Here is a 10686-nt window from a genome sequence, read left to right as displayed (position 1 = left end):
GGATGGCTAAACTCCCTCGGCGTGTTATCTCTCTATTTCGGGCCGATTTCTACTATCATTCCAGCCGTGCCCTCAAGCCTGGTAGAGGCTACATGTGCTCCACAAATATTGCATTGTTACAGTCTTTTTTAATGAAATAAAAGGATTGACAGACATTCGTGTATTAGAGAGCATTTTAATACAATATTAAGTACACAAAGTGGCTTCACTCTTACCCACATTTCTATACAAATGACAGAATCTCAAACAACCTGCCTCCTTTAATAAAAAATCTTGGGTAAATTATAAACTGCAGAGATTAAGTGCAATATTATTTTTATATGTAGATTTACAGACTTAATTCATTTCATATTGTTAGGAATTGTACAATATTTATTTCACAAAAGTCACAAAAGAAACATGCATGTATATACATTTTATTCTTCCACAATGTACACAAAAACACCAGCAACTTCATTTTCCTGTTATTTCAAAGGTTATCTTATTTGAAGACAGTAGATTTGGATTTCTTAGAGGATGTACACTTTACTTTCTCATATATTCTACATTGTAATAGCAGGCATCCTTGTACCTTTTTATATCTCTGTTTCTATCATAAACTCTCTCTATATATAATATGAGACTTTCCAGATTCTACAGTATACAGTCACACCATTGCCAGCTTGGCTCTTAAACATTTTTAGTAAAAATCTAGCGAAGGATTATATGCAACTGAGGGCTATGACTGAAGAAAACTTTGTGTACCAAGGTAGAGAGTACTACAGACTTTCCCCTCGGCCACAGTTTTAATGTAGATCCTCTTGTTTAGCATTCTTCTTAAGTCCAAGAACAGTTTAAAACTGGTATTGCTTAAATGGACAGTGATTTTTTTTCACAGGAGCAGTGCGAGAGCCACGACGCCTCCCCCCAGGATAAGGAACGGCAGCCATGTCTTCAGGAAGGCGCAGACACTGCAAGAAAGAACAAAGATGTTAAAGAAATGATGAGAAGGACCTGAAACCTATCACCGATGCAATTTGGTGTATACTTTAATGATTTGCTTTTGATAGGATTTGGGTCACTTAATAATGACAGAAAATTTCCCTTTAACTTACTTGTGATATGCAGAAGAATGAAAAAAAGCACAAAATGGGCAAAAAAATACATTAGCTTGAAGCAAAAGATGTAGCTGTTGATACCAGGACATGGAAGCTACATGCCAGAACAGGCATGGAGATCTAAGGTTTGAATAGTTAATAGTTAGTTACCTGACATATTTCCCATAGACAAGCATGAGGAAGCAGAGTTTGTACCTGACATATTTCCCATAGATAAGCATGAGGAAGCAGAGTTTGACCATGTTCCAGGAGGTACTCCTGTCATACTGCATTGTGTTGAGGGCCAGAGCGACGTGAGAGTGGCAGTTATCACAGAACAGGTTGTGCTGAAGAAACGGTGAAAACAAACAAACAAATAAATAAATAGAAAGAAGGGTAACAGTATCAGAGCAGATACATGCTGTTTACCTTCACATGATCTGTCCTAACAAATTACTGCTCTGTTTACTCTTACTCAAACACATTCACATAATATGGTGAACAGCCCCTCCAACTCTGTCCTGCTACAAAATGTAACCCAACACTACTACAGTATTAGTTGCCATGGTGACAGACGTCTGGTCCAGGTCATTGTCCTTATTTGTTTGGAGAGGAAGAAGAAACTGAGCAAAACTAAATCCTTCCGCAAAGGTAAACATAAATAGGTAAACCATAATGGCTCATACAATAACAAAGTTGTGTATGTACAATATAACATACATGTGCTGCATAGCTGTGAATCCTGTGATCTTTGTTCATTGTATAAGACGTGAGACATGTTGGAAGTACTATAACTATCTGAGCTGTACAGAGAGTGGAAATACAGGTGGTACATGTCATCACTGAAGCATCAGTACTGACCATGTGATGTTTGTACTCCTCTGAAGCATCTCCCACTGCAGAGTCCCAGCCCTTCGTACCACCCTTCGCTTTAGAAGGGCTCATTGTCCAGTATCTGTGCAAGTAAGATATTGTTAGATTGCCACATAATGGTAGTCATACTATGGCTAGCCGGCTTATAGTAGAACCTCTATGAAAAACCACTGGTAAGTTTGCACATACTAGTATTCGAACAGTAGTTTCGATATGGCACATTTGATATGGAAAAAATCACAATCTAAAACAAACTTGGTACATGTACATCATGTATGTAAAAGATTCTAGAACTTACTTTGTCGGTCTTCCAAATGCCATGTGATCCTCCTGCATGGGGGAAAAGATGGAAATATTGTATTACTTGTACTCAGGTCTTGTACTAGCATCTAATTTTTTACAACATTATTATATTGATGCATGGTAGCAGATGAAAAGTAAAACGTGTTACTTACGGACACGTAGTATGGCCCTGCGAAGTCTCGGATGACCCCAGATGACATGGCGATGCCCATGTGGCCGATAAAGGGGAACAGCCACCTGGGGTTACAGGGTAAGATGATGAAAGATCATCAAATGACACTTTACTAGTAAGTTTTTCGTTTGTCTAAATGAAATTGGAGATTGAAATACAGGTATCTGTTACATGACAAAAGGCAGATACATGTATATATTAATTTCCTATGTTTGTTACATTAAGGAGGTTATAGATAGGTTGTAAAGGTTATATGCTTAATATAAGGATATAATTTGCCTAGTAAGTTTTTCGTTTGTCTAAATGAAATTGGAGATTGAAATACAGGTATCTGTTACATGACAAAAGGCAGATACATGTATATATTAATTTCCTATGTTTGTTACATTAAGGAGGTTATAGATAGGTTGTAAAGGTTATATGCTTAATATAAGGATATAATTTGCCTGTTGAGCTATGTTTGTTATATCAAGGAGGCTATGAATAGATAGATTATAAGGTTATATGCCTTACTTCCTAGTTATGTATCATAAACTAAAACCTTCTACCTCCCTCTTAAATATGCTGAAAGGAGCTTAATCTGAAATCAAAGCTCCTTGAGCCTAGCATCCAACCGACTATATTTTTGTTGCAAAAATTCATCTGTCAAAAAAAAAAAGCTCACACCATCACTCCCAAAACTTATCTTAAAACTCACGTGAGTAGCGGTATGGGCGTCCAAACGACGGCATACGGGTACCGACAGCGCTTGTGGTCAACCTTCTCCCCCAGAATACAGAGTTCAGGGTCGTCTGAAGCCATTTCTGCGCGAGGTTTGCAACTTTCCTGGTTCTGAGGTTCGATTTCGACTTCTGTCGTAGCCATTTGCAATCTGGACTAGTCCACATCAGAAAAGGGAGGAAATGTGTAGCTTTGAAGTAATGTCTGTCTGGTTTTATTTCGTCCTAAACTGTTCTAAACTTGTAGTAAAAAATTTGTGTTGAATATATTAACTATAAACATTAAGAAAATTTTTTAAAGAATTGAGACATTTTAGGTTTTTAACAAGTAGAGAAAACATATCATATGAATAAGTGGAACAGTCTATCACTCAGTATGGACTAGTCAATCCCTCAAAAAAGGGGGGTTTCTTAAGTCTCCTTTCCCTCATCATCCCCCCAAAACATATCCTCAAATACTGTAATTTTTTATCTCAAATTTTACTTGTAAGTATAAAATATACTATCAGTGTTTACATTGGTATATGTCATAAATATAACGTTAATTACCTAGTAAATAAAAATTAGAGTGTTCCAAGCAAGGTCAAAGGTCGTATTAAATTTATGCAAGCCCGACGCGCCATTTTTCAAAGCATCTGTGGACGTAGCTTCTTAAAAACACTGCAGTTTCTATCGCCAGAGCCAGAAAAGTTTCGGTGTTTGTCGGTAGTTTACTTGTTTATAAACCATGGAAGCTGCAGAAGGTGAAGTTTACCGCCTCAGACGGGTGGGGAAGGCGGCAAGCCGGCCGGATGTGCAGGACGTGTTTAGGTCAGTCTTCGCCTTCTGTGCAGTAGGGCAGTAGCCTCTACCAGGCTTCGGTAGGCGGCTGGAAGAGTAGAAATCGGACAAACTCCCTCAAGGCATGCTATGTCTCTATTTGGCCGATTTCTACTCTTTCCAGCCGCCTCCCGAAGCCTGTCGTGCAGCTGTGCAGGGCTCCGGGCGGGTGGGAGTTTTGATACTGCGTTTTGTAGAATTTGCAGGTACAAACCTTCTCAGGGCGGCTGCTTGGAGGATGGCCGGCAAAAGAACCCGTTCAGAATATGCTACAAAACGCAGTATGAAAACTCCCACCCTCCCTGAGGCCTGCACAGGAGGCTAACGTTAAGTCTCAGGTCTTGGTCGCAGCAAGTCTCAGAGACGGTTTTTACAAATCATGTAGCTCATGCCAGTAATTTGTGATATTATGGATGGTTTTGCACAGTTTGTTCTTCGGTATATAATACCATGGGTATGTTTAGAAATAGTTAGAATTTTGGGAACTACAGTTTATATATTTGTACCCCCAGGACTTGTTTTGGATATCTTGGTGAGCGAGTGTACATGATTAGTATGCACACTTCGTTTTCCCAAGGACATACAGTAAGTTTTTCAGACATCGGTATGCTTGAAATGTCTGGGATTTTCAAGGTTATAATTTCACCCCTCCCCCTCCCCACACACACACACATAAGGATAATTTTTGAGCAACCCATTTCATTGCTCAAGCAGCTTTGATCAGTGTTTTAACTCATAAACATTAAAGAAAAATGTTTTGATGGTATTCAAAAAGAACCTTTGAAGAAGACAAGGTGTTTGACTGTTTGATGACAGATAACTTGCTTTACCTCTCCAGACTTGCATCAACCCCCCAAACCCTCCAGATCGGGAGGAACCCTGCCCAGTGTGACGTCTTTATCGACTCCCAGTCCCACCCTGCTCTCATCTCACGCAGACATGCAGAGATTCACGTACAACAGGACGGGCAGGGGAACGTGGCATATCATATAACAGACAGGAGTGTCAACGGGACTTATGTTAACGATATCAGGGTAAGGATATCAGTTTTTCAAAATTTTATTATAATAATATTAATATCATTCTTTATCTGCATATTAATTAACCCACAAAGACAAGTCATAATGAATTGTATGGAAAGAGCAGACATGCTGAGATTCACGTATCACAGGACAGCCAGGGGAACGTGATGTGTGACATAACAGACAGGAGTGTCAACGGAACCTATGTTAATGATATCAGGGTAAGGATATCACTGATTTCTCATTATGATATCCACATTAACGGATTTAAATTTCTTTATTGATTAAGTTATCTGTGACCCACAAAGACAAGTCATGATAGCAATACACATATAAATGTTTAGTCCAGGCTTTGGAAGTGACTGGTAAGAGTACTAAATAGTAAATAGACCGATAATGCTAAAGGAGAACATTTGCTGCACCCGAAGCCTGTTTTAAATGTACTCCCAATTTCTACTCTTTCCAGCCTGTTCTGAAGGCTGGTAGAGGCTAAGCTTAAATTTAGTATCTGTCATCTGTATCTATTCAAGTACCAGTGGATTTGATATAATATAACTTTATATGTAGTATAGGACAATCCCTGGTAAAAATTTTTTGCTGTTATATCATTTTCAAGGATTCTATGGGACAAAATTAAGATTTTGAGAAGTTAAAACTATATATAAAGGACACTGTTATACACAAGAAGACACCCCTTGTTTGCCCCCCTCCCCAGCTGAAGCCTCAGACCCCCCACAGACTACAGGAAGGCGACACCGTCACGTTCGGTCACCTGAAGGCCGGCACCGTCCAACCTGGGCAGCTGGCAGTACAGGCTGGGTCAGAGTTCAAGTTCAGGGTCAGTTGGCAGATTTTTTTACATGAACTGAAGTAGCTGTGTCGGTGAAGGTTAGACATCCAGGAAATAAGATACGCCAAAAACAGTTACTCAAGCAACTGGATATCATTTGGAAATGCCTTTCTCCTGCAAGTCTCCAGTGTCACTGACAAATGCTACCTGAAATGTTTCCGAAATCATACCCAGTTGCTTGAGTAACATGTTTTGGTGAAGTAGCTGTGATCTCGATAGGGTGTGTCATATAAAAAACTGCTTGCTTTGTTGTTGAAGCTATAAGATTGATTATTTATTTAGAAGATTACATTTTTTCCTAGGACTAATGTACAATGTATATTTTTTATATTAGTTTGAGAAGTGTGTGAGACCAGGTGATGTGGACACCAGAACTGACTCAGAGACGCCCACATTGTCCCACCTGACGGCACCAGGAGATGCAGGGAGGGGGAACGGCAGACAACTCTTCCCCTCTGTACCAAGTCCTGATGTGCTTCAGGACATATCTAACTGGTAGGGAATTCTACTACGTCATTCTACTACTACTAGTACATGTACTTTCTTTACCTCTGCGCTTGGAAGTGTTGTCTGTTTGTTGCTTGTATGTACATAGTTATTTGAATACAGTGGAGTCAGGGGATGTAAAAGGAGGAAATTGTGTAACTGCATTTAACCTGGGTGCCATTCGATTTTTTCGGAGTTGCCTTTACAAATCGGATGGCACCCAGGCTAAACTGCATTATGACAGGAATTTGAGGTCAATAATTATGGTCTCCCCACAAGCTTATCTACTAGTAACTGAAGTTTTGCTGCACATGTGCTACATGTATATGTACGTAGTAGTAGTGTTCTTGTACCTTTTCAGGGTGCAGAAGTCCAAACTTGTCAACACAGACGCCGAGAAGGGAGGGCAGAAGACTAGCACAGCAAGTAGCAGTTCTACAGGGCAAAGTCAGCTCAGTTTAGATGGTAGGTCTTAATACTTAGTACTGTAGTACTGTATAGGGATTTTGTTGATTTGCGAACATTGCTAACATAATTATTATTGTCAGGTTGAGAACTGTCTGCTACCATGATATTGGAGGCTGCAATGACTGGTTTCCATTGTGACATGGAATCCAGAGCTCCTTTTAGACAGAATTTCATAGTTATAAAGAATGCTGACTGAGCTACAATTGGTACTTCTGGAAATAGAAAATTCAATGGTTCTCTTGAGTAAGATAATGTATGGGCTCTCTGGGAGACAGCCCAATGAACAGTGTTTTCTGCAATATGCATGTAGCATGTGGAGGAGGCCCAATCACCCCCTGAAAGCAGAAATTGTGAAACACAGACTCACACACACTATCCAGGATTAGATTATACTGCTGCCGTTGTCCCTGCCACAGGGGTCGGCAGCAGTCGGCTAGTAGTACTGGTCTTCACACTGCACCTCCAGGCAGCCCTATCCAGTGGGTTAACACCGGCAAGGCCGCACTCTCTAATGTCTTTCTTCACACAGTCCATCCAGGTCTAAGTCTAACAGAATTAATGATGTTTTACTAATTACAGATGACAGTGACTCAGAGATCTTCAGCATCGCGGCGACGTTACAGATCCCCTCCGACAGTGACTCTGACTCCGACATTTTCTCCCACGCCGATCTAAAGACACCAACATCACAGGACAAGAGTTTGTTGGCAAAAGACAGTAATTCTGAATCTCCTGGAGCTGTTTCCATGGCAACAACTGTTTCCATGGCGACAAACATTGCACAGATGTCCAAAAGTCCTATTGTTACGGAAGGAGGGTCTGGTCTGAAAAACTCCCCATCGACTGTGAGTAACAACAAGAGGAAGAGAAGACCCAATGCAGGTATGTTTGGGTCCTTTGGGATAAGCAATTTAGAATAAAATTTGCAAAGAACATCACATACAGTAAACAGTAGTGTGCTAACTTCTAGGATTCAGATGCATGGATTCTAGTAGAAGACTTCTGTAGTGAATCAAATGTGGCCCAGAAGATGGGATGTACCACCGTCACAGTTCAGAGGGTAGATGGACTCTGATGTACATTGCCTCCTTTGCTCCTGATGTCATCACGCTTTTGGATTCTGGAAAGTCCGTGCAGAGACAACCGGGATTCAAACTCCCAACCTCTCATTCCAGAGGCAGGGTCTCTAACAGCAGGACTATGCTATGCTTCTAAAGTACACTATGTCATATGTGAATGTAGTTAGTCCTTTCCTCCCCTGTAGGTAAGCCAACAGTCCCTGCTAAGAGAGGAAGACAGGTGAAGTCTTATTCCAGAGGCAGGGTATCTAACTGCTGGACTACAATATGCTACTAAAGTATACTACGAAGTAAATGTAGTTATGATTAGAATAGTTGTCCTTTCCTCCCTGCAGGTAAGCCTGGTGTCCCTGCTAAGAGAGGGAGACGTGTGAAGTCTAACAGGTCAGGTGAGGAGGACTGGGTAACCTGTGACTCTTTTGACTGCAGCAGGCCGGAGGGAGACATGATCAGCTGGGTAAGGCACAGGGTGACAGTTTGATGTGATTTTTCTTTATTTGCATCATTGCGTAAAGTAAATTTAAAACTAGCTTAAGTGCACTGTGAACTATGTAACACCTTAAGTGCACTATGCACCAAGTAACATCTACCGTCAGTGCACAGTAAACCAGTCAGAATTGCCCTGATGAAAATGACAGACGGCCATCGAAACGTCGGCTCATAAAAAATAAATGGTTGGGATCAAAGAACTTTGCTATTTAAATTTAAAGCAATTTACAAAACATAACTAATGACAGGAAAGAATGTACTGTGGTAGAAAAGAAGCTATTACAGCTTGTTGAGGATATTCCCCCAGCTATTTCTTACTTACTTACTTACATTGCACTGCAGCACACTGTACAATATTAAGATATGTAAATATTGTATGTTTGGGAATGTATCTGTAGTAGCAAAGACATTTGTGCTGTAGTGCAATGTGAGCCAGTCAGAATTTCCCTGAGGAAGATGACAGACGGTCACCGAAACATTGACTGAATTAAAGACTTGGTTGTGTAAAAAGAGTCTCTTTACTCAAATAAACATACTTTTGTCCCCCCCCCCCTTCAGGTGCAGTGTGACCAGTGTGAGTGCTGGTACCATGTGGTGTGTGCCGGCTGTGACTATGACATAGTCAGACAGGAGACAGCCGCCTTCAACTGTGGATGTTTGTAAATATATATATATATAATACATGTAACGTTATAACAGTTCTTCGTTGTAAACTACCAGTAGATTAACTCTAAACCACAATTGACAGACCAAGTCAGTGCATGTCTCTGTACAGTTCAATCCATTATTGTTTGTTTCTTGCCAAGTCTCTAAGATATTAGTACGGGAGACTCGAGTCTGATGTCGGGACTTAGGTACAGTTTACAGTCGTTGACAAGGCTACTGAGGAGACCAAAGATGTTTGTAAATACAGCCCTTAAAACATCATTCTGTACATCCTTTGTAATGTCTACATACATTTGTAACTCCTATACATCTTACTGTTATGTATATAGATCATACTAACAGTGGTGACTGGCTTGACTATGTACAATACCTGACACATCCAGATCCCCAACAACAAACACACTCATGTTAATAGGAAGTTTGTTTCAGTTGTCTGGAAATTTGTATATTGTATACATGTAGAATAACATTTACAGAACTACTTTAAAAAGCATTATTCTGTTTACTCTTCTAACAGCCATATGCATATAGTTGTAGGTAGCATTTAGAAGGGGAATATGTACCATTTTAAGACTTTATTAGTGAAAAGCGATACAATTGTTACTTCAGTGTTATTTACTTGTAAAAAGAAACAATACTTCATAAAAAAGGACAAGTTGGTTTGGGTCATTTTTGTTTTTCTTTGCTTGTTTTGCACCAAAGAGGCAAAAGGGTGAGGTTGTATGGCATAGTGGCAGAGTGCTCGACTCGGAATCAAGAGGTCCCGGGTTCGAGTCCTGACATGCCACCGATCTTGTGTCCTTGGGAAAGGCACTTTACACGACAAATGAACGAACACGCTTGCGTGGCATACTGCCAATTTGAATATGCAGTGTAGGTGGATACTGAGTTTTCACGTGCTAGAAATTAGTCTGTTTATTGTTAAAAAAACAAGCTGCTTACCTCGACCTGATAAAGGGTTACATGCTGTATATATGAGTAATACATGAATAAGTAGATTTTTTTCTGAAGTAATGAATAATACAGTGTGCTGGCAGGGCCAGTTTGCAGCATTTTGAAACAGTCAAGGCTGGACACTTCAGGTGTCAACATGGGGACAGACTAACGTAGAGGTATGTCATGTCGCTTTTGACTTTACATACGCGCACACGCATGTACACACACTCACAAAAATACCACTATCACATACGCACACATGCACGCGCACTCACACACAAATACCACTCTCGCGCGCACACACACGCGCGCTCACACACACACGCACGCACACACACAAATACCACTCTCACACGCGCGCACACACACAGGCATACTACACACGCGCGCACACACACACACCCCACACACGAACAGACATACACACGCACGCACACACACAAATATGACTCCCACATTCGTACACTATTTAACGGGAATTACTTCAGAAAAAGCTATGCAAATCTTACTTCTCTTGTTTCACAATGGTTGTTTGGGATTTTCATATATCTCCAGGGTTGGAGATTGTATTGACAACATTTTGTTTACCAACATTGAATCACGTTTTTTTTTTTTCGGTTATGTTTGATTTTTCAGCATCAGGTTAACACAGTTTTATTTTATGTTTATTACGGCATTATGTTGGGTGTTTTCACGAGTGACTTAATTTTTTAGCCAGGTATTTTTCG

General features: G+C 40.3%; 3 protein-coding genes across 3 annotated transcripts in view; 2 read left to right on the top strand and 1 right to left on the bottom strand.

Annotated features, from left to right (window-relative positions):
- Window positions 1-100: 100 nt before the first annotated feature.
- LOC109487547 (transmembrane protein 222-like) lies at window positions 101-3295 on the bottom strand. The gene is made up of 6 exons (XM_019791562.1): window positions 3122-3295; window positions 2405-2489; window positions 2248-2279; window positions 1938-2031; window positions 1293-1423; window positions 101-950 (listed from the first exon to the last, which is right to left on the bottom strand). Exons 1-6 carry the CDS (start codon window positions 3286-3288, stop codon window positions 872-874), a joined length of 588 nt encoding a protein of 195 aa, XP_019647121.1. The 5' UTR covers window positions 3289-3295; the 3' UTR covers window positions 101-871.
- Window positions 3296-3766: 471 nt separating this feature from the next.
- LOC109487485 overlaps window positions 3767-10686 on the top strand; it is a 37876-nt gene continuing 30956 nt past the window's right edge. The window contains exons 1-4 of the mRNA XM_019791473.1: window positions 3767-3953; window positions 4801-4996; window positions 5700-5822; window positions 6169-6329. Coding sequence (XP_019647032.1) covers window positions 3871-3953; window positions 4801-4996; window positions 5700-5822; window positions 6169-6329 — 563 coding nt within the window. The 5' untranslated portion in view covers window positions 3767-3870. The remainder of the gene's footprint in view (window positions 3954-4800; window positions 4997-5699; window positions 5823-6168; window positions 6330-10686) is intronic.
- Window positions 7200-9036, top strand: LOC109487538 (transcription factor 19-like). Its single transcript, XM_019791552.1, has 3 exons — window positions 7200-7670; window positions 8203-8324; window positions 8915-9036. The coding sequence occupies exons 1-3, from the start codon at window positions 7535-7537 to the stop codon at window positions 9017-9019; spliced, it is 363 nt and encodes a 120-aa protein (XP_019647111.1). The 5' UTR covers window positions 7200-7534; the 3' UTR covers window positions 9020-9036.

This window comes from Branchiostoma belcheri, unplaced genomic scaffold (genome assembly GCF_001625305.1).
Source record: "Branchiostoma belcheri isolate BF01 breed outbred unplaced genomic scaffold, Haploidv18h27 scaffold89, whole genome shotgun sequence".
NCBI classification, from domain to species: Eukaryota; Metazoa; Chordata; class Leptocardii; order Amphioxiformes; family Branchiostomatidae; genus Branchiostoma; species Branchiostoma belcheri.
The sequence above is the reverse complement of the archived record's forward strand: the minus strand, read 5'-3'. Positions and strand labels throughout refer to the sequence as shown.

Bases quoted from the DNA above. Each gene is read 5' to 3' on its own strand.
- LOC109487547 (XM_019791562.1), bottom strand. From the start codon at position 3,288: ATGGCTACGACAGAAGTCGAAATCGAACCTCAGAACCAGGAAAGTTGC. The intron at 1,424-1,937 runs GTCAGTACTGAT...CCGTTTCTTCAG, and splicing joins AGGAGTACAAACATCACATG to CACAACCTGTTCTGTGATAA. The intron at 951-1,292 runs GTACAAACTCTG...TCTTTCTTGCAG, and splicing joins ATCTATGGGAAATATGTCAG to TGTCTGCGCCTTCCTGAAGA.
- LOC109487538 (XM_019791552.1), top strand. From the start codon at position 7,535: ATGGCAACAACTGTTTCCATGGCGACAAACATTGCACAGATGTCCAAA. The intron at 7,671-8,202 runs GTATGTTTGGGT...TCCTCCCTGCAG, and splicing joins GAAGAGAAGACCCAATGCAG to GTAAGCCTGGTGTCCCTGCT. The intron at 8,325-8,914 runs GTAAGGCACAGG...CCCCCCCTTCAG, and splicing joins AGGGAGACATGATCAGCTGG to GTGCAGTGTGACCAGTGTGA.